The sequence below is a fragment of the Martes martes genome (genome assembly GCF_963455335.1).
Source record: "Martes martes genome assembly, chromosome: 7".
NCBI lineage: Eukaryota > Metazoa > Chordata > Mammalia > Carnivora > Mustelidae > Martes > Martes martes.
In genome coordinates, this window is record NC_137894.1 from 132,446,282 (window position 1) to 132,470,820 (window position 24,539).

General features: G+C 38.9%; 1 protein-coding gene across 3 annotated transcripts in view; it reads right to left on the reverse strand.

Annotated features, from left to right (window-relative positions):
- Positions 1-24,539, reverse strand: part of RGS6 (regulator of G protein signaling 6) — a 554,830-nt gene that overhangs the window by 492,803 nt on the left and 37,488 nt on the right. For all 3 annotated transcript variants that reach the window (XM_080809134.1, XM_080809135.1, XM_080809133.1), the window contains exon 2: positions 22,648-22,751. In XM_080809134.1, the coding sequence (XP_080665260.1) occupies positions 22,648-22,731 (84 nt within the window). In that variant the 5' untranslated portion in view covers positions 22,732-22,751. The remainder of the gene's footprint in view (positions 1-22,647; positions 22,752-24,539) is intronic.

Sequence of the window (24,539 nt, forward strand, 5' to 3'; positions counted from 1 at the left end):
TGGGACAATTAATATTATTAAAATATACATACTATACAAAAAATATACAGATTCAATTCAATCCCTATCATAAGTCCAATGGCATTTTTCACAGAAATAGGAAAAACAATCCTACAATTCATTTGGAACCACAAAAGATATAGAATATTCAAAGTAATTTGTGAGAAAGAAGAATAAAGGTCGGGCATCAGAATTCCCGATTTCAAACTATATTACATATCTATAGTAATCAAAACATTATGGTACTGTCCTAAAAACAGATACAGAGACCGATAGAACAGAATAGAAAGCCTAGAAATAAACCCGCACGTATATGGTTAAGTAATCTCTGATAAGGGAAACAAGAGCACACAATGGAGAAAGGATAATTTCTTCAGTAAGCAGAGTTAGAAAAACTGTAATCTATATCCAAAGAACGAGACTGGACCCCTATCTTACACATCTCACAGAAATTAACTGGAAATGGATTAAAGCCTTAAATATAAAACATGAAACTGTAAAACCCCTAAAAGAAAACATAGGAAAAAAGGTCTTTGACATTGGTCTGGACAGAGGTTTTTTTGACGTGACACCAAAAGCACAGTCAACAAAGTTAAAAAAACAAAAACAAAAACAAAAAACAAGTGGGACTACAACAAGCCAAAAACCTGCACAGCAAAGGAAACATCAACAAAATGGAAAGGCAACTTGCAAAATAGGAGAACTCATTCATAAACTATATCTCATAAGGAGTTATATCTAAAATATATAAGGAACTTATACAACTCAATAGCAAAGATAATAATAATCCAACCTAAAAATAGGCAATGGACCTAAGTAAACATTTTTCCAAAGAAGACATCCAAATGGCCAACTGGTACATGAAAAGATTCTCAACATCACTGATCATCAGGGAAATGCAAATCAAAACCACAATGAGATGTCACCTCATACCTGTTAGAATGGCTATTACAAAAGATAAAAAATAACAAGGGTTGGGGAGGATGTGGAAAAAAAAAGAACACTTGTATACTGTTAGTGAGAATGTAAATTTATATAGCCTTTATAGAAAACATTACGGAGGTTCCTCAAAAAAATTAAAATAGAACTACCATATGATTCAGCAATTCCACTTCTGGAATATATCTGAAGGAAATGAAATCAGTATCTTGAAGAGATATTTGCACTTCAATGTTCACTACAACACTATTCACAACAGCCAAGAATGGAAACAACCTAAGTGTCCATCAGTGGAAGAAGGGATAAAGGAAATGGATACATACATACACCACCACCCCCCAGAATATTCAGCCATAAAAAGAAGAAAATCCTGCCATTAGTGACAACATGAATGAACCTATAGGACATTATGTTACATGAAATAAGCCAGAGAAAGATAAATACAGTATGATATCACTTACACGTGAATTTTTTTTTTTTCTAAGTTGAACTCAGAACCAGAGTGGTTGCCAGGGCTTGGGAAGTGGAGAAAATGAGGAGATATTGGTTAAAAGGTATAAAAGTTCGGTTATAAGATGAGTAAGTTCTGGGGATCTACTGTATAACATGATGACTACAGTTAATGATACTGTGTTTTGTATATAAAAGTTGCTAAAAGAGTAGATCTTAAACATTCTTATCACACACAAAAAAAGTAACTATGTGAGGTGATGGATGGGTTCACTAACTTCATCATGGCTAATATTTCATAATATATGCATTCTCAAATGATTATGTCCTTATGTGTATGTGTGTGTACACATACACACACACACACACACACACACACACACACAATTTTGTCAATAAAGCTGGAAGGAAAAAAAAAAGGTTCTTCTGTCCTACTGCCTAGGATTTCTTATAACTCTACCTTTCCCCATCAGATACCCTCTTCCAATTTGATGGTCCTCAAGAGAAACCCAAGATAGAATATATTGGGTCAGCCACCCTTTGGGCTCTTTGAGTCTCATAACTCTGATCTTTGTAAGAGCATGGGTTCTGAATCCTGAGCCAGATTCATGGCCCATTGATCCTACTGTTATTAGAGTCTAGTAATGCTGACTCCACATTTGACCATCAAAACATCTGTTATGCATGTACATACAAGTAAGCATATACTCTAACAGCTTTCTGTAAATGAACCTATTAGTCTCAGACAGTAAAGCATCAGGGTCAAAGCCAAATTCCACTCCTACTTAGAAGGTGTAGAGTCTAGACAAGCCACCTAGGTTTTTGGTCTGTTTCTTCATGTATAAAACAGGGATAATACCGATATCTATGACCTAGAATTATAAGAAGATCAAATTAAATAATATAAAGCATTTAGCATTGTGTCTGGAATATGGTAAGTGATCAGTAGATAGTAACTGTTAATTTCACTATTTTTATTACTGTTATTATTATACAATTATTGGTCTACCACCCTTTAATTCATCTAGACTCTCCATGAATACACTGGATAATGAATTCCATCTAAAACCCACTCTCTAAAAAATATTTTGTCAAGGTGTATGTGGTTCATGGCAGCTATGATATGTTGCCATGGCCACAGCCAAGCAGTAGTTCCAATTAAAGAACCCAATCCTTAAAAAAAAAAAAAAAAAAAAAAAGTAAAATAAAATAAAATAAAAATAAAAAAGAACCCAATCCTAGTGACTTAAGAGATGAGAACTAAAGGGACAAGTTCCTCAGCAGCAGTAAGTTCTCTCTTACCTTACAGGGTTTTTGTTTGTTTGTTTAATTCCAGAAGTCTAATTAGTGCTATTATACTAAAACCAAACACTTTTCTGTTTCATTCTCTTTAACTATAAAGACAATAGCTTTTTAAAGTAAACATACCCTTTTCATAACAAGCCATGTAATATCAACTAAAACACCAAAAGAGTTCTGTATACAAGGCTCCAAAAAATCAGTAGAAAAGACACTGCTCTTATAGAATAATGAGGACCTTTCCTTCACAAATGAGAAATTCACCTAAGAAGAAACAGATGAGAAATACACCTAAAATAAATATTCATTTACAATTATGTTTTTGCATTTATAATTTGTAATGTGATTTAAAATGATGAAGTATTATTGCTAAGGTTTGTACCACCCAAGACATAGGATTTGGCCACACATATCAATCTGGAAACACAGATCAAAAGCCGTAAGATGCACTTTGTTACTCTAATTCTAGGGATTTAGCCCAAGGAAATAACCACCAAGGTGCACAAAAATGTAATGAGTAGTTAAAAATGGGGCTTCTAGATATCAAACAAATTAAATTTTGTCTTTTCTACTTAATAGCCAAGTAGGCAAATTGCCTACTTTTCTTTATCTAAGTTCCCTCATCTGTTCAACAGAAAGAATGATACCTATATTTCATAGAGTGATAGGTGAAAAGGGTGAAAAAGGAACTAAAACAAACCCTTCAATATACAAAACACAGTGTAAGGCCTCAAAGAACATTAGCTATTATTCAGATTGGTTGGGTAAATTATGATAGATTGATCAAATGCAATACTGTTCAGCCATTAAAAATGGTATTCTAGGGCGCCTGGGTGGCTCAGTGGGTTAAGCCTCTGCCTTCAGCTCAGGTCATGATCCCAGGGTCCTGGGATCAAGCCTTGCATCGGGCTCTCTGCTCAGTGAGAAGCCTGCTGCCTCCTCTCTCTCTGCCTGCCTCTCTGCCTACTTGTAATCTCTATCAAATAAATAAATAAAATCTTAAAAATAAATAAATAAATAAAAAACAAATGTTTAAAAAAAATGGTATTCTAGAACAAACATAAGCAAACCATGGCCCAACCATGAGCCAAACTTGGTCAACTGCCTGTTTTTGAAAATAAAGTTTTACTGGAACGTAGCCACACTCATTCATTTACATATCTCACTACAACAGCAGAGTTAAGTAGCTGAAACAGAAACTGGACCTTCCACATAGCCTCAAATATTTATTATGTGGCCCTTTACAGAGAAAGTTTGTTGACATCTGATCTAGAGGAGTATTTGCTATTATGGGAACATGTTCTCAACCTATTAAGTGAAAAGAAGTTTTCCAATAGCAAGTATGATACATTTACATCTTTTTAAAGATTTTATTTATTTATTTGATGGACAGAGACCACAAGTAGGCAGAGAGGCAGGTGGAGGGTGGGGGAAGCGGGCTCCCGGCTAAGCAGAGAACCTGATGTGGGGCTCGATCCCAGGATCCTGAGGTTATGACCTGAGCTGAAGGCAGAGGCTTAACCCACTGAGCCACCCAGGTGCCCCAATACATTTATATTTTTGTTGAAATGTGTATAGGAAAAAAAAAGGATGAAGTAGGTATTACATTAAAAATTGACTATAGCTCTCTGAGCGAAGGGGCTATACATTTTATTTCCTTCTTTGTGTTTACCTATAATTTGTAATTTTGTATAGTAAACATGAATCATTTCTGCAATAAAAAATGTTAAAGACACTAAGAAGGAAAGAAGCTATTTTAATTGTGACATAGAAAGAGAACAAGGAACTCATTTAATAGTAAAGCAAGATGGAAAGATATTTTTAATTAGTGAGAGAAATATGGGTTTGTAATCTTCATTTCTTCTCCTTCTCTCTCACAGATAGGAATGTGAAAAGTGGGGAGAGAGCAAAGAAAGAAAGCAAGGAGGGAAGTGTGACAGCAGAGTTGTTACACGATGTGGACAGCCGCCAAGCTCAATAATTCCTAAGATAAATAAGTTTGCAAAGCTCAAAGAGATGCTACCAATCTTTGCACCAAAGACTGAGTTACACAATCCAGCCAGTTTAAGAAGAAGTCATGTGGTAGCAAATCTCATCTGGGAAAGATAACAGGATGTTTCAGGAATGCTTATCAACAGGTCTGCCCACTGAACATTTATTTATTGCCTACCTGGTGGCAAGCACAAAATGTGACACATATAAAAATAAACATATTTACATGGAAAAGAAGGGTGAGTGTTGTGTCCCGTCAAGAAGAACCATGTTCAGGTTTTTACTCAGATGCTAACTGGATGAACGACGTGACACCAACCACTGAATTCCAGAGGGAGAACACTCTGTTATGTTCTACCTGTTGAATCTGCAGTAAGGAAGGAAGATTCAAACAGAGATGTCCTTTGGCAGCTGGATACAGGCATTTGGAGTTTGGAAAGGAGACAGCATTTTGAGGAATCCGTAAATCAGTGTATGCAGAGCATGACGTTGCCCCTGGGCTGCGTGCAGAAGAGAAGGGGGCCGAGGATTCACAGGGTGGGCAGAGATGGAGACTGAGAAAGAACGTGTAGGGACTGGGGCAAAACCAGGACAGAGTGCTTGTTAAATGCACGCAAGAACCATCTCCACTATTTAAAACTTGCTGAAAATGAGCTCTTTTAATAACTTGTGCAGCTGTAGCAGCAGTTGTGATTAACGCTATATTCCTAGGTCCCAAAGAACACAAACCTTCTCTGAAAGTGTGTTTTCCCACAATTTTTCAGCCTTTTTCTGAGCAGAATACATGCGTTATACCTTTCTTCAAGTGGAGCCATGTGGTAAGAGGAACATGAACGGCCATCCATTATTGGTTTGCTTTGGTTTGGTTTGGGGCTGATACAGTGATGGGGAAGAGGAAGAGACTGAGCACTACACTGTACCCAGCAGAGTCCTAATTTTAGGGTAATGCCAAAAAATACTTAGGATGTAAAATTTGTCTTTTGAGATCAGTTGGTGACCACCAAGAGGATGAACCCAAGTACCATATGCCTAGACTGTAGCACTGTCCTCTGCTAAGATTGGTTTGAGTGGCGTGGCTCTATGGCTGAAGGCCTGGGAAAGAGTATGCAGGACACCAGACCCCAAGGTCAGAAGGTCTGGCTCTGCCACTAAAGCCTCAGTTTCCTCATTTATAAAATTTAGATAAATAGTATCTCAGGACTTCCACATACATTATATGAAGGGTATGGAGAGCTGGAAGAAACTATAAAATGGAAGGTAACATTTTTTTCCAAATTTATTGAGGTATAGCTGACAAATAAAACTGTACATACATGAAGTGCCCCCCAAAATCATGATTTGATATACATTTTGAAATATTTGCCACAACAAAGTTAATTAACACATCCATCACCTCACATAGCTATCTGTGTGTGTGTGTGTGTATGTGTGTGTGTGTGTGTGTGGTGAGAATCTTAAGATGTACTCTACTAGCAAATTTCAAGTACACAATATAGTATTATTAACTATAGTCACCATGTTGTACCCTTGATCCTCAGAACTTACTCAACTTATAACAGAAAGTTTGTACCCTTTGACCAACATCTCCCCGTCTCCCCTACCCCTAGCTCCTGGCAACCACATTTTCTTTCTGGTTCTAGGAGCTCATTTTTACTTTTTTTTTTTTTTTTTTTTTTTGGATTCCACGTATAAATGAAATCATACAGTACTCGTTTTTCTCTGTCAGGCTTATTTCACTCAATATAATGTCCTCTAGGTTCTTTGGTGTCATCCCTAAAATGACAAGAGTTTTCATCTTTTTTATGCCCGAGTCAAATTCCACTGTATATACATACCACATTTTCTTTATCCACTCATCTACTGACAAACATGTGGGTTGTTTCCATATCTTGGCTACTGTGAATGTAAATCAAGACCACAATGAGATGTCACATCATACCCGTCAGAATGGCCTCTATCAAAAAGACAAGCCATAACAAGTGTTGGTGAGGATGAGAAGAAAAGGGAATCCTTATTCACAGCTGGTGGGAATGTAGGTTGGGGCAGCCCCTGTGGAAAACAGCATGGAGGTTCAGAAAATGAAAACAGAATTAGCATATGATCCAGCAATCCCACTTCTGGGTGTCTAGCCGAAGGCAACAAAGTCAATATCCCTAAAGGATCTGTGCGCCATGTTGTGCACTATTCCCAGGAGTCAAGATCCCGCAACAACCAAAGTGATGGAAGTTACTATTATCACTGAGTACCATAACTCAGTGATTTGAGCATTTTGTCGATGAGATTGTGATAGCCCTGCTCTCACAGAGAAAAGACCAGAACGAAGCAGCTTCCCAAGTGGCTGGCCTGCTCCTTGAGGGCTTGTGAAGAGAGCACGGGCAGTAAAGAAGTTGTCTCACACTTAGAGCGGCACCGCAGGCACAGGCTTTCCCACCGCAAGCCCCTTTCCGCCCAGGCAGAGTGGGAATAGCACCCGGGCTCTCGCAGAGGTGCTGTCAGTGTGAGCCATCATGTGCCAAAGCACTGGCCCGATGCCTGGACAAAGTGGGTCCTGGAGAAGCGAGAGCCATTTGGACATTGCATCTGAAACGTAGGTAGCTGGCACTTATCCTACTGGGATATTTCAGAACACACAGCCCAACACTTCCAGCAGCTCAATATGCTCTTCTTCATTTAAAAAAAAAAAGAAAGAAAGAAACAACAAACAATCAACCAAATAAATCTCTTCATAAAGTACAGGAATAAACCCTGTGACCCCTCGGTAAAGGAGACACACAATTCAAGGAGTGAATGACAGGATTTGTGTATTATTTATAGCATCCTATGAATATAACTGCTTTCCGGGTTAACTTATATATATACCCATTCTCCAGCTAGACTCCCTGTGGGTTCCTAGAAATGAGTTCCCACTGGGCAGAATCACTGGGTCTTGGTTCCTATGGAAATATTATCCCAACAAGGACATTTGCGGAGGCTTTTTCAGTACCCCCTCACCAACAAGTCCCCATAAGCTGAGGCTGCAAAATTCTCTGTAAGAGGTCAGTTAGTAAATATTTCAGGCTTGGTCAGTCACATGGCCAACGTCTGCCACAACCACTCAACTCCTCCGTGGTCACCATGGACAACTAATACACGAGCGGCATGGCTGTGTTTCTGTAAATCATGATTTATGAACACTGAAATTTGAATTTTACGTAATTTTCACACATCATGGAATAGTGCTTCTTTTTTTAATTTGTTCCAACCATTTCAAAATGTGAAAACCATCCTTGGCTCAAGCACTATACAAGAACTGATATGGGGATGTGCTAGGTCCCAGGGCAAGCAGTTGGCTGAACTCTGCCCTAAAATCGTAACATGTCATCGGCCACACTAGATTTTGTTTTCAACTACTGACCTCTCCTTCCCCAGAAGGCAGTGAAGGTAGTCATATTAACCAATCCTTTCAGAAAGAAAAAGCTCACTCCCAACCCTTGCTGACAATTAGGCTTTATCGTCTGTTTCCTTGACTAGCTCCTTGGAGGGGCTCATCCGCCTTGAGTCATTTTAACACCCTGGCTCCTGTGGCTTTGTGCCTCTCTAGCCAACACCATTACCTGTGCACCTTTTGTCTGCCCTTATGTGTTGTGACTCACCAGAACATGAAAAATGGTGAAAAGAGAGGCCTCAGGAGAGCTGGGAAGTGGACTGGCACATTCCTAAGCTAAGAAGACTGAACTTTTCCCATGCTCTCTTATTGCTTAAAAAAGAACATAAGATCATGGTCTTCTATCAAACTCTCCGGCCAGCCATGAGGAAAGTGTTTATTCACTGTATTGTTCAGTACCACAGTTTTTATATATTCTAAAATATAAAATAACTAGAAATGAACACTCCCATAGGAAAGCCACCATTAGGAGGCTAGAATAAAGGAGCTTTTCCTTCATTTATTTAGAATGCATCTGCTTGGGGGGTGCCTGGGTGACTCAGTCAGTTGAGTATCTGACTCGTGATCTCAGCTCCAGTCTTGATCTCACAGTCGTGAGTTCAAGCCCCATGCTGGGTGTGAAGCCTACTTAAAAAAAAAAAAAAAATGCATCTGCTTGGTCACTTCCCCTCAATGCTCTATGAAGAGCCTAAGATAGGCACCCAGTAAGGAGGCAAGGAAGGTCTTTAACTAAGACACCCACCCCCATCCTTGCTGCCAGTCACTGAAAGGCTCTTCTTTCCTGTCTTCAAAGGGACATTAGCAAGTACAAACGGATATCCTAGACTTAATTTGGGTTGCCATACATCTACCATCCCAAACACAGAAAGGAAAAACCAAGCCTTCAGCACACCCTCTCTGTAGTTATGAAAAACAGATAAAACTCCAAAAATTATTTTTCCTTCCCTTTTCTAAGATAGCGTAGTAGCCAGAATAAAGCCCTCCTCCCTGTCAAGATGTCCACATCCTAACTCCCCAAACCTGTGAATATGCTGCCTCACACAGCAAAAAAGGACTTTGCAAGTGTGAGTAAGTTAAGGATTTCGAGATGGGGAGGTTACCCTGGATTTTCTGGGAGGGCTCCATGTGATCACAGGGTCCTATAAGAGGGATGTAAAACGGACAGAGTCAGAGAAGAAGACACGATGGCCGAAGGAGGTCAGAGAGACGCAGGGTCATGAGTTGAGAAATGTAGGCAGCTTCTAGAAAAACGAAGGAAATGGGTTTCCCCCTGGAGCCTCCAGAAGGAATACAGCCCTGCCAAATCATCGGAGACTTCTGACCTCCGGGACCGTAAGAAAATAAATCTGTTTTGTTTTAAACCCCTAATTTTATGGTACTTTGTTACAGCAGCCATAGGAAACTAATACAAGCAGTTGCTAAAAATGTCCCAGATAAAATGTAGTTCCTTACAAGCCAGCCACTTTCTCTCACTCCACTTAACTCTGAAGAATGACAAGAAACTTCTACCTCTCACTCACGCAGGGTCCCTAAACTCCAGAACGACCGAACGCTTAGATAAAATGCGATATTAAAGGGAAGGTTGAAAGGGTGAGTGGGCAGCAAGAGAACACCGCAGTCATATACAAAAAGCATTATCCGGGAGGGCTGCAAAGGATGAGATAGAAATGGAATGTGCCTTATTTATAGCAAAGCCTGCCTCCCCTCGCAAGTGTGTGACAGAAGAGCTGTTTTAAAGTTTTATTCTTCAAACTTGGCTGCAGAACTTGGCTGCATCTCAGAACTGTGCTTTTGTATTTAGCTTTAAAATATAAGAAGCAACCCCATGGCTAAACTGGAGGCAGAGGTGGTGCGGGCAGGAAAAATGCAGGGGGTGGGGAGTGGAAAGAGGTTGAAACATTATTCTTATTGAGTTAGTTGCTTAAGAAAAACAAATAGAGAATAAAATAGCAAACGGCTTGGAAAAGTGCCAAGTTGGAAATTTCTCAATACCCAGGCGTTGAGGCTCTCCAGAGAAGGGTGGGGCTGCAAAGCCAGTCGGACATTAGGGTAGGGATCTGGTTTCGAGGTGGAGAGCAAAGAATACTCTAGCCCTAATTATTAGAGATCCCCTTCCTGGCCTGCTTGCTGGCTTGCTTGCTTTTTTAATTTATGTTTTAGAGAGAGAGCGAGCATGAGCTGGGGGGAAGGGCTGAGGGAGAAAAAGAAGACAACTCTGCACTGAGCAGGGAGCCTGATGCGGGACTCGATCCCAGAACTCCGGGATTGTGACCTGAGCTGAAGGTAGACGCTTAACTGACTAAGCCATCCAGATGTCCCTCTCACCCTCCTTCTTTCTTTCTTTTTTTTTTTTTTTAAGATTTTATTTATTTATTTGACAGAGATCACAAGTAGGCAGAAAGGCAGACATGTAGAGAGAGAGAGAGGAGGAAGCAGGCACCATGCCAGGCAGAGAACCCGATTCAGGACTCGATCCCAGGACCCTGAGATCATGACCTGAGCGGAAGGCAGAGGCTTAACCCACTGAGCCACCCAGGAGCCCCTCTCACCCCCTTTCTTAAGTTCAATGAACATTGACAGCAATCCTGGGAAGGCCAGCCTATATTTCCTCCTGGAAAACAAGACGTATCAGGAGTCATGATGCAGGTCATGCCCTCTGACCTAGAAATTCTAAATTTTGCTATTAATAACAAGGAACTGAATAAATTACAGTATGTTATCTACTTGTAATATAATACAATCTTCAAAACTTACAATTATGATGGCATATTGTGGCACAGATTAATGCTTAGGATATGGTAGAAACACATAAAATAGTATATATGCTATGATTACCCACTAGGCTAATAATATGTGTTAGTTTTTAAGTTTTTAATTGAAATATAATTAACTGTATCATATTACTTTCAGACGTACAGTATAGCTATTCAACAATTCTAGACATTGCTCAATAAGGTAAGTGTACTCTTAATCTCCTCTATTTTATCCATCTCCTTGCCGCCCCTCTGATAAATACCAGTTTGTTCTCTATATTCGAGTCCATTTTGTCTGTCTCTCTTTTCCTTAAAGATTTTATTTATTTATTTGATAGAGAGATACAGAGCACAAGTAGGCAGAGCAGCAGGCAGAGGGAGAGGGAGAAGCAGACTCCCTGCCGAGCAGGGAGCCCAATGTGAGGCTAGATTCCAGAACCCTGGGATCATGACCTGAGTTGAAGGCAGATGCTTAATTGACTGAGCCCTCTAGGTGCCCTGTCTCTTTTTTGTTTACAAGTTTTGTTTCTTAAATTCCATATATGAGTGAAATCATATGGTATTTGTCTGACTTATTTCCTTAGCGTTATACCCTCTAGGTCCATCCATGTTGCTGTAAATAGCAAGATTTTATTATTTTTTTATGGCTGAGTAATATTCTGTCATACACACACACACACACACACACACACACACACACACACACACATATACTGCATCTTCTTTAGCCAACCGTGGATGGACACTTGGGTTGCTTCCATATCTTGGCTATTGCAATAATGCTGCAATAAACATGGGGGTGCACATATCTTTTCAAACTAGTGTTCTCCTTTTCTTTGGGTAAATACCCAGTAAAGGAATTACTAGATCATATAGCAATTCTATTTTTAATTTTCTGAGGAACCTCCATACCTTTTTCCACAGTGGCTGTACCAGTTTGTATTCCTACCAGGAGTGCACAAGGGTTCCTTTTTTTCCACATCCTTGTTGACACTTGTTACTTCTTGGTTATGAGTCTAGCTATTCTGTGAGGTACAAAGTGATACCTCGTTGTGGTTTTAATTTGCATTTTCCTGATGATGAGTGACACTGATCATCCTTTCATGTGTCTGTTGGCCATCTGTATGTCTTTGGAAAATGTCTATTCAGGCCCTCTGCCCATAAAGGATTTTTGTTATGTTGTATGACTTCTACATACATTTTGGATAACAACCCTTTATCGAATATATCATTTATAAATATCTTTGTCCATTCAGTCAGTTGCCTTTTTTCTTTTGTTGATGGTTTCCTTCATTGTGCGAAAACTCTTTATTTGGGTATAGTCCCAATAGTTTAATTTTACTTTTGTTTCCCTTGCCTGAGGAGGCATGTCTAGAAAAATGTTTCTACAACTCTCAAAGAAATTATTGCCTATATTTTCTTCCAGGAGTTTTATGGTTTCAGTTCTCACATTTAGGTCTTCAATCTACTTTGAGTTTATTTTTGTATATGGTGGAAGAAAGTGGTCCAGTTTCATCCTTTTGCATGTAGCTGTCCATTTTCCCAGCATCATTTACTGAAGAGACCGACTTTCCCATTGTACATTCTTGCCTCTTTTGTCATAGATTAATTGGCCACATCATTGTGGCTTTATTTCTGGTTGTATTCTGTTCTATCGATCTATGTGTCTGTTTTTGTGCCAGTACCATACTGTTTTGATTACTACAACTTTATAGTATCCTGAAGTCTGGGACTTTGATACCTCCAGCTTTGTTCTTCTTTTTCAAGATTGCTTTGGCTCTTCAGGGTAGCCCTGAATATTATATATTATATATGTGTTAATATATACTTATGTAAAATAAAAGCCTGGAAGGAAATAGACCAAAATGTTAGCTGTAGTCATATTTGCATGGTAGGAATATGTGAGGGTTTTTTTTCTATAGTTCATATGTTCTTTAGAAAATGAATTATTACTTTTAAAATAGAAAACAATGAATTTTTAAAAGGAAAGAAAGAAAATCGGTCAGCAGAAAGCTCTGCATTACCAATATTTTACCAGGTGAGCTTCAGAACTAAAAATGTTTAGTATTTTCCTATTTCGGGTTCTCCATATGAAGAATAAGGCTATTATTACGCCAGGCACAGCTCCTAGATTTAGTGTAATAAAATACATTGCCTCCTACGTACATCTATGTTTTCTTATCACCAACCTTTGCTTTCAACAACTCCCATCACCTAGAATCATCTCTTGGCTTTTCCTCCAGAACAAAATCCTCCCCTTTCTTAAAGATGCAATTCAAGTAATTTCTCTTGAAATTCCTTCCTCCTCTGTAAGCTCACCAAACTTCCTATAATCAATGGCAAACAACTTTGAGATCTCCTTTGGTTTTTTTCTACATAACTTAATTTCTTTTAAAAAATTACAAACTTTAAGATAATATAAACCCAGATTCAAATCTCAATACCAGTCGTTTATCCCTTCTGATCCTGTTTCCTTGCATGTAATATAGGAGGACCACCACTTGCCTAACAAGCCATTCTGGTGGTTACATGATTCAGTGTGTGTGCAGTACTCAGCACAGTAGCCAGTATACAGTGGGTAGCCAATAAATCCCTACTATCTTCCTTAATCTTACATCAGAAGATCTGTGCTAAAGAAAATAGTGAAGGTAGTTCTCCAGACAAAAGAAAAATGATCCCAGAGCTAAGCACAGTGACATAGAAAACAATAAAGCAAAGAAAACAGTAATTTTTTAGTAAATCTATATAACCATTGTATTTAGCAAAGAAAACAAAAATTTTACAAAAGTGGCCAATTCCTGTAGGGTTTTTAAAGTAAAGAAAATTCAGTCAGACCATATTCCAGAATGTCAAGAACCATCTTCTTTTCAAGGCAATTAACAGGGACCCAGTAACCTAATTGGGGGGCTCATTCCAAATATAAATCCTATTTCCTATGATTATTTAATTCCTTTTCAACAAATATTTGATTGATTGATATCTTTTGATGTTATTTACCACAGAGGTATGAATATTCTTTTGGTGTGAATGTGTGTCTATATCTATATGTCTACCTTGTATTTTTTTTCCATTCCCTTACTGTAATACATTTTTAGAAGTGAGAATGCAGATCAAAAGACTTGTCCATTTTCAGTTTTGATTTCTATTGGCAATAATGTTTTTTTAAAAATAATGATCCTATCCCACAGTGACTGAAACACTTATTGTCCCTTCACAGATATCTGTAGACTTTTAGTTTTTCTTGCTCAAAATCCTGAGAATGAGGACTTCACTCCATGGCCATTCAAGTTCTCCATAGTGTAGGAATACCACAAAGAAGTGTCAATAGTGAGAGTAATAAATTGCCAAAATGTAAAATCTTAGACTCTTTGAAATGAAATGAGGGGGGAAAGATGGGAAAAAAATGAAATGAAGCCTTGAACACACCAAAGGCTTTCCAAATTAGAAAGCTATACTCATGGAAACACATCATATTAAACCACACTGAGCTATTCTTGACACTAAAAATACCATCCCTTTCATCTGCAGACACTGATACCACTGGTCGGGGACTTGCCCACACTCCTGTCTCTTGCCAACCAAGATAATGTGATGGGGAGCTTTTCCTCTGACAATTCCAATCCTACGGGAAAAGGAAAACAGAACAGTTTCTCCTAAGGCAATAAAAAACCTTCAAAATACTTAATGAAAGGAATCTTAAAATTCAGATTCAACAGTTAAATTAGTTACCCAGAATACTCTCTGATGTTAGTCCTTGGGAAAAGAGAAAAGAAGCCCTGAATGTTCAAGACCAAAAAGCATTTGTTTGAAACATACTGACTTATCTGACTTTTTAAAGTTTTGCTTGGTTTAACTTTTTAAAGAAAATTTAAAAGAAAACAGAGAAGGCTATAAAAAGAACATATAGGTAAGGAAATGTGGATATCTTTATTTTAGATTATGAAAGCCCTGGCATGTTAGGGCTGAAAATACTTTTGAAGTCCCCCAGCCTAGTGAACCCCTTACTTCACGAATGGTGGAACTAGACTTGAAACCGAGACAACTTGTGTGCAGCCCGAAATCAGCTAGTGGTGCAGCCAGAATCGATACAGAGACACCCTGGCCCAGTTACACACTCCTTCCATGACACTTGACTTCTCTGCACACAAGGAGGAGAAAGGCAGGCAACCCAAATTTCCAGTTACTTGGTTCAAAATTTTGTTATTCCCGGGAGATCTTCTGACATTTCCTAGGTGTAACCTGGTGAAATGATACCTACTTATTCCCTTCAGATTCGCCCTACATCTTACTGGTCACCCAGCCCAGTTGGTTGTACCTCCAAAACATCTCTCAAGCCCATCCCTTCAACTATGTTACCATTGCCATTAACAGGGATGTCATTTTGTCCTCACTCGAATTCCAGGAAAATTACTGAACTATTCTTCCCACTAATCTTACCATCTCTCTCATACCCTCTCTGTACAAGTGTGTTCTCCATACTGACCGCATGACTTCCTGGCTTCAAGTTCTTTCGCGCTCACTTTCCTTATGAAGAAAAACAAGGTTTCAGTGGCTTTCCTTTGCTTTAGGGTTAATACCTGCATGAGTCAGAGACTCATCAGGAAACAGAGTGCACACATAAGACAATTCAAGAAAGATTTATTTCCAAAAGGACCAAGTATAAGGAAGTGGCAGAGAATGGGAGAACCACAAGGGAACACTTAGAAGCCTCTGACTCGTGTGTAAACCACTCACTTTGCAGTTGACCTAGTCACCTGCTCCTAACAGAAAGGATATAGAAAGTTACATCCAAGATTGGGTTTTAAAAGATTGAAACTCCCACTACCACACCCCCCTTCTGCCTCTTTTTCCTTGCTTACTCTGATGAAACAAGCTAACTTGTTGTAAGCTACCCTGTGGAGAAACATAAGTGCTAAGAAGCCAAGAGTGGCTCCAGTCAACGGTTAGTGAGGAACTGAGGCCATCACTCCCACAGCACTCGGGGAACTGAATCCAGCAAACAGCCACATGAGTAAAGTTGGAGTGGGCCTTTCCTCAGGTGAGCCTTCAGAGGAAAGTGCAATTCTAGCCAACATCTTGATTGTGGGTCTTGTGAGAGGCACTGCCCCAGAGGACCCACCTAAGATTAACGACCCATGGAAACTATGACATAATAAATGTTGTGCTTAAGCCAATTAACCCCATTACATATTTGGGGCAATTGATTATACAACAATAGAGGACTATACAAATGGCAGTCGCCCAAAAAAGATGAGGAGAAGAAAAGGGTACGTGGACCCAGAGGAGAACTGTCTGACCTGGGAGAAACCATGACTTTCAGTCAAGGGGCACAGGCCGCGCAAGACCCTTCAGAGAGGGAGCCGTGGGAAGGAACACCCTGGCTTTGCTCTTTTCCCTCTCTCCCATCTCTCCCCAGGCTTCTCCTGACCAAACTCGATTCAAAGCCAGAGATCCCAAGAGCCCTGCAGATAAGTCTACCTCCTGGGGGAGGGAGCAATTTGGAGGGTGGGGGTGGCGAGAGGGGGCAGAATGTGGATGTGCAGGTGCAAAGGGAAGATACCTGCATAATGTCCTAAACCTTTGGAAATATATGTAAGGTCTTTTGTGATCCAGCCCTAATCTCCCCAGGCTACTTTATTTCTAACCTCCATCACATATACATAGCTCCAAGGAAACAGCCACTTGAAGTTCCCAGAACTCCGTTTATAAGATCACAGCTTTGTGCCTTTCCATGTGGTAGTCCTTCTGCCTCCTACACTGCTTTCCCCCTTCTCTGCCAGGTTAATTCCTATTCATCTTTCACAGATTAAGGCAGGTGCCAAATCCTCTGGATGTCTTCTATGACATCATCATCCTCTCTCTCGATATGGACTTCGTGACCCTTCTGCCTCCTTCCACATTCCTCAGCTCACCTCTATCAAGAGCCTCTTGCAATTGCCTAGTTACCCATCACTGACCCGTTAGCCTACAGGTTTTGTCAGGGCACAGACTTCATCTTGCATTCCCAGCATCTGGAATGCAAATGACACTCAATGCATATTTGCTGATTAAATTATTGCTAATCCCCCATCGTGCCTTGGTCACCAGGATCTAGAGGTTCCCTGTCTCTCAGTTGTGCTGGTCACTACCACTGTCTTCTGTGAATCCCATAACAATGTCCTAGTCTCAGCTTGCTCATCAGGCTTGCTTCTTCCAGGGTAGATTTTTTTTCCCCCTTCTTGCTGCATACCACTGCCTGTGTAACTAAAATAGTACTACATTTACTTTTTGGAAATATGCCTAAAGCAACTTCTGCCCAGGACTGCAAGGGCCCTAGAATATTAGGGAAAGTGACCTTGGAGTATCAGGGCAACACAAAGGCAAGACCCAAATTCCAGCAGAGAAGGAATAAATAACTGGAAACTAACAAGGGAAGGAAGCCAGCAATGACATACAAGAACGCTGGCTTTGTCTTCTTTCTCTAAGACTTCTAATTCATCCCTAACACTCTGTGTTACTGACAGCATCCAGTGCTACTATTTGAACACTGTTCCTGCTATCTGTCTAATGCACAATCAGTACCACCAAATAGACCTGTAGGAACATCTTAAATGTTACTCATGAGCCAAAGAAATGGGTCACCACCAAGAAAATACTTTAACTGCTGAATGTTAAATCATTACAAGCACAGTTTTTCTTTTGATGCCTAACTACATTAGGTCTTATCTCAATCCAGCGTAGGTTATGCAAGACTGTTTAAAATATTTCCAGAAAAGTTCAAAGACCCTTAAAGCACGTCAGCAGTCTCACAACATTGTTTTGACATCCGGGAAGTTTATTAACTTCTAATGACGAAAAACTTACAGAATGACACTTGTAAATCATTGCAGAAATGCATGTTTACAATATTTAGTCCAATCGCCTCATTTCACAGAAAAGGAAATGAAGCCAAAGTAATATTTTATTTATTACATTGATGGGTTGCTAGGTACACAGGGTTCACTTTATCATGCTTGTTTCTACTTTATGCAGACACTGAATATATTCTTTTTGTGTAAGAAGTATTTTGTGTAGGGAAGGAAGGAGGAAAAGAAAGGAGAGAGGGGGAAGTCAAAACAAGAAACAGAGCTAGGAAAATGAAGCTGCCCATCTGGAGTACCAAAGCAGTAAGTGTGGGGGCCGGGGCCAGACATCCAGAGATCTCTGCTCCCTGTCTGGCATATTCCATCACACTGTACTGCCTCCTGACCCAAGTCTGGGTCAAGTTAAGCTACAATTTTCTCCGTCCAACTACCATCTAATTGCCCAGAGTTCTATGAAATCAAATTACCAGTCCAGTTGGAAATTTCTCAAGAGACATTATTAACACCACTCAGAGAACTAAACAAAACCGGAATGCAACCTACTTGTACTCAAAAGAATTCTGAGTTTATTAAAGAAAGTAAACATTTTAGAAAATTTTTACCCAAGAAACAAGAGTACCAGCAAGCAGAAGGAAGCTTTAGCATTACAAATGTTCAAAGTTGACCCAAGTCAAGTCTCTGAGAATAGGGGTGAGAAAAGCAAAGATCTGCTGCACGGTATTTTCATTTATTTAATTCATCCCATGTCTGTTGAGCCCCAACTATGTGGCAGTGGTAATCTGCTGTTGATAACATGGTGGTGGAAAGGACACTAACAGGGGTAGTCAGGCTACCTGGATGCAATCATGGCTTCACTGGGAAACTGCTGAGTAACCTTACGCAAGTTACACACTCTCTCCATCCTTCAGTTTGCTCATCTAAGTGAGGGTGTTACAAGTAAAACCTTTACTTGTAAGTCTGTGTGACAGGAGACTGGTTCTTCTACATTTGAGAGAGCTAAAAATAATTATAAGATCAAAACCCCACTTCAAAACATCAACCTTCCCATTACTTTGCCGTGAACACTCTACCTGGATATTATAAAATATATTAATAAGTGTGTTTCAAACTCAGATTCTCCTGAGAAGAGTTTAAAACTCAGATTTCCAGGGTGTGCCTGAATGGCTGAGTTGGTAAAGTGTCTGCCTTTGGCTTGGGTCCCGCTCTCAGGGTCCTGGGATTGGCCAGTGTCAAGTTCAGTGGGGAGTCTGCTTCTCCCTCTCCCTCTGCCCTGCCTCCCTCCCTGCTCATTCATTCTCTCTCTCTCTCTCTCTCTCTCAAATAAATAAATAAAATCTTTTTTAAAAATTAAAAAATAAAATAAGACTCAGATTCCCAGGACCCAGTTCAGTCCTATGAAACAAATAAATCTTGGTTATATTTGGGGATCCTTTGGGGATCAATATTTTTATAAAACACCCCTAAATGATCTGATGTTCTGCCAAGTTCAAATATCATCCCTACATTGGACAATTCAATGACCCAGGATCTTTTGGATCCAAGAATATAAAAAAGGTTATCAGGGTCTGGGTGACTTAATGAATAATTAAATTTTTCTCTTAAATAGATTTTTAATGTGACCAATACATTTTTCATACACACCTCCAACCCCAGATGTGAATGTGAAGGATGAAAAACTAAATTAGGAAGTCTGTTCAACTCAATAAATAAATCATGCCTTGGGAAAGTACAACTTCTCACAGTTAATGACACAGAAAACATGAAAAGAAAATGAAGAAGATCTTGAGAGTGTAGGCTTAAGAAACCCACCATCATTACTCATATGTCAGAAGGTTACCATCCTAAATGGCATTTAAAAGTCACAACAACATCATGGACATAATCATCCCACTTATTACTCGGAAGTTTACCCAAAAGCTCCTTTTGTCTAGATTTAGCTTTTTAAATGTCAGCGTCTGAATCAACACAACACAGTCCAAGCAAAAACTTCACACTAAAAACATCTGACATGAGTAAGAAACAACAAACAAGAGAATGAAAACAAAAAGAACAACACTATTTGCACAATTTTTAATGCAAATTTCTGTTGTAGACCTCTAAAAAAGTTTGGTTTTAGAGCTTACAACCTTGAAAAAACCATTACAGAAGAGGACTTCCACAACATTTGTTTTGAATTCACCTTAATTTCAAGGTTTAATCTTTACTGACATCTTGAAGATAGTGTCCTGCAATATTGGTTGTATTGGTTGTAGCCAATGGCTGGTCTACAGCACTGCTTTGAGTAGAGAACTAGGTAAATAACCCATGGTTGAAACACAACAATGATTTAGCTGAATTAACTAGGTTTAAATGATTCCAGGTCCTAGACCCATACTAAACAATGCCTTCTTTCTCATAGATCAAACAGATGCAATATCCCTTTTATAGCAATTAACTAATGTAGCAAATAACATGAACACACGCATATCCCACATACACATATTTGTCATAAGCAAGATATATTTCCAATATGGAAAGCAAATGGCCAGTAGTCATATCTTTGAAGAACTACAGCAACTGACAACTTTGTATATAAATTAAACCAAAAAAGAGTCCGCTCCTACCACCTAAAAAGTAAAAATCAAGTTCCCACAAACGTGAAGGAAGTTTTCCTTTCAATATAATACCAAACATTTATAATACCCGAAAGGTGTTTGGGTTGCATGACCTCTACCTTTCCTACCAACCTTTAACAACTCATTGGTTTGCGATCTCCTGAATAATATAAAAATTATTGAATTTAAATTAAAAAAATTATACTGCTCTCCTGTGTCTTAAAAAAGCAATTCACTGTATAAACATATTTTAATCAACTTATTAATAGTATCAACATATATACATTTTATAATTTAGTTCCTCTCCAAATGATAGTCTTTATAAGACCTAAAGATAAAAGAAAAGAAGCATTCATTATGGACCACCTCCATGCAAAGCAAGATGTGAAATGCCTCATTTACTTACCTAAATGAATCTTCATAATGACCTTACGAGGTAGCATCCTTCCTCCCACCTTTTATTTTTCTTTTTAAAAATGAAGAAACTGAAGCTCACAGAAGTTAAATAACACAAGGTCACACCACTAGGAAGTAGTAGAGTTGCAATAATTTTAACCTAGGTCTGATTCCAAAGCTCATATTCCTATGAACTTGGCATAGGGTTTCCCAGCATGGGTGGGTTAAGAAGGTAATGATGAATAAACATCTTTCTATTCTGTATGCTTCACTAATTGGTTAGCCCTGTTAATCTCTTTTTTCTTTACTACAACTTAATAGGCATCTCTGTTAGAGAAGGGTTATCTAAGCCTTCTCTTACAAAGCAAAGGATTAAGGAATTTGAGACTCAAGGCAAGATTAGTTTGAGTTCCATCTTTATAAGTAAAGAGAAAAATTCACCATATTGATCATCCAGAAATATCTAGTTCAATCTTGCCCATGTGATTAGCAGAGATCAAACATACAGTCTTACAGAATACACAGAACCCAGCAAACAACTCAAATATTTAGTGAAATGAATGAACATTAACTCATTTTCCTTATTAATATGTAGCACAGGTTAAATTTTCACACATATGCAAGCCTTAAAAAGATGTGTTAATAGGAAGCAGTCATTCCCTCAGATTCAACATGTGCACAAATAAAACTTATGTGCCATAGTTCCTTCCTTTAAGACATTCTTCCAAATATCCCTATTTAAATTAATAGCGTCAAGGTCTTTCTATAACCCAAGGTCAAAGCACAGTCATCTTTTCTGCTCCCCTCTTAATTCTATATTCATTCAGTTTCCAAGTCATTTTTAATTCAGACTCTTTAATCCCTTTGCTCAGTCTCACTCAATTCTGAGGGGTACTTTCCCTGCTAGATTAGTGTCCTCCTTACCACGGTCACAGAGACAAAAATACCAATACTCTCCCTCCAGAGCCTCAAATCTGCTATCATAATAATGCATCTGGCACATTGGGGCAAGACTCATAATCCCAAAGAGATATTAATTTTACAACTCCTAGCACAAAAGTTTTTCATGATTAAATTGCCTATGATTCACCGTTCTCGAATCTGGCTCCATCCAGACTCTTCCCAAAACCTTACCTCCATTACTCCATGTAAGTCACCTCTGCCCCCAAGCTCACTGGTTCTGGTTCCTGCTCGCTTTCCTCAGCTCCTTCCCTTTGCTGAAAGCATCTCACCACCTGGAATGTTGTTCTTCCTTTCTGCTTTCCACATAAAGCGGTCCTACCCATCCTTTACAACAGAGTTCAGAGGCCACTCTTCTGCCAGTACACACCTGGCCTCTGAGCCTGGGAGTGATCACCTGTTCCTCTGATTTCATATAACACTCTATTTGCACTTCTCTTTTAGAAATTAACACATAGATTATTACATTTATTTGCATACATCTTATGCCTCCTACCAACGGCAAACACCTAATACATGCATACCTCTGTATCTCCCACACAGCATCTAGACCAGATCTTGTACGTACTATGGGCTCAAAAACAATCAACTGATAAATGTTACACAAAGGCTTTTACCTCAAAGGTGAATATATTTCCTCTGCATTGCTTAGGCAGTCTTTGCATTTAAAGAAAACCAAATCGGGGGCACCTGGCTGGCTCAGTCTGTAAAGAATGCCACTCTTGATCTCCAGGTTGTAAGTTCAAGTCCCACATTGGGTGTAGAGTTTACTTAAAAATAAAATCTTTAAAGAATAACAAATCATATGTTTCAAGTATTACAAACCTAAGTTCCTTGAATTTTAGAATTGGAAAATCAGAGGATGTGAGAAGAAAACTATATTCATTTATCAGTCAAGGCAGTTTAGGCAGAAAACATTTGTCAAGCTGTCAACCATCACTCAACCCTACACGCGCACACACACAGAGACATCCCAAGCATTTCACGAGAGGCCTTACTTTGCGGTAGACTATCATATTTGGAGAACTCTCCTCTGGGTCAGCAATTCCCACTGCTTTTTGATCCCCAGATCCCTGAGCCATCCTGGATGTCTTCACTCACGCTGCAAAAGTAAACGAATAGACCATTAAGACATGACAAAATTATATAAAGAAAGCTCTACAATGCAAAGAAGTAATTATCTTTTGGCAGGTGATACAAAAATAAATTATGATGAATTTATTTTTCCTCATTAATTTAAGCAGTATTTTTAAAAACTGTTCAAGGGATATTTGGGGTCTTGTTATCCACATATATTATTCTACTCCCAAAGCAACATGTTCTCTATTTTCAGCCCAGAATCATGCACCCTAGGGGTAAGCTTATGCCAGTCCCACATAATCTCCTGAAGATAGATAAAGCCAACCATTTTGATGTTGATTTTGTCTTACCAAACCTCACTTTCTGATTAATTCTATACAATAAAATCTGAATATTTTATCAGTTAAATGTAAATCAAAACCACAAGGAAATACCACTTCATATTCCCTAGAATGGTCAGAGTAAAAAAGACAAACCTCAAATAACAAGTGTTGACAATGATTTGGAGAAATCTGAACACTGTACCTTGCTGGTAAGAATGTAAAATGGTTCAGTCTCCATGAAAAATAGTTTAGTGGTGCCTCAAAAGTTGAAACATAGAATTACCATATAACCTGAAAATGCAACTGTACCCCCAAAGAACTGAAAACAAGTATTCAAGCAAATACTCAAGCACAAACGTTCACGGCAGCACTATTCGCAATCAACAAGACATGGAAACTCAATGTCCATCAACTGACCAAAGGATAAACCAAATATGGTCTGTCCCTACAACGGAATAAAATTCACCCATGAAAAATCATAAAGTACTGATACACCCTACAACATAGATTTATCTTGAAATCATCACGCTTTATTAAAGAAGCCAGACACAATGATCACTGCAATGGACTGAATGTTTATGTCCCCACCAAAATTCAACACGTTGAAATTCTAATCCCTAGTGTGATGGTGTCAGGAGGTACAGACTTTGGGAAGTGATTAGTGCCCTTATAAAAGAGACCCCGGGGAGCTCCATGTGAGAACACAGTGATAATACAGACATCCAAGAACCAGACACCACATCTGCTCCCAGACTCCAGAAATATGAGAAATTTCTGCTGTTTATAACCCAGCCAATCTATGATATTCTGTTATAGCAGCCTGAACAGACTCGGATAGTCACATATTGTATGATTCCATTTACATGAAATATCTAGAAGAGGTAAAGCTAGAGAGATGGGAAGCAAATCAGTAACTACCAGCAGCTGGGCTGAGGGCGGAATGGGGTTATTGCTTAATGGATATGGGGTCTCCTCTGGGGTAACGAAAACATGTTTGAACTAGATAGGGGTGATGGATGCAGAACGTTCTGGATGTGTTAAATGCCACTGAAATGTATGCTTTCAAGTAATTAATTTCACAGTATGTGAATTTTACCTCAATTAAGTAAAATGAATATTTTTAATTTGACCTTTTTAAAAAGCCTTTTTGAAAAGATATCAGTGAAATAATGACAGCATATGGAATTTTTGAGAAAAGAAGTTCAGTTCTTGGTCTCACACTATATTTGCTGTGCTACTTCACACAAGTTAAACAACCTATTGGGTTCTCTTTGTTAACTTCCTTTTAAAACAAAACGTACCTGCTGGGTACCCAGAACCATGCTAAGGCACCTCCCTCTACATTGTTCTCATCAGTTAAATGTGAATTCCATGGAGTACTCACAAGTAAGAGTCCAATAAACTGAGTGTAAATGTATCATATAAAGCCATAAAAGTCCTATACAAATGTTATCACTAAGCTAAGAGCCTGCCTGGATTATTTGCAC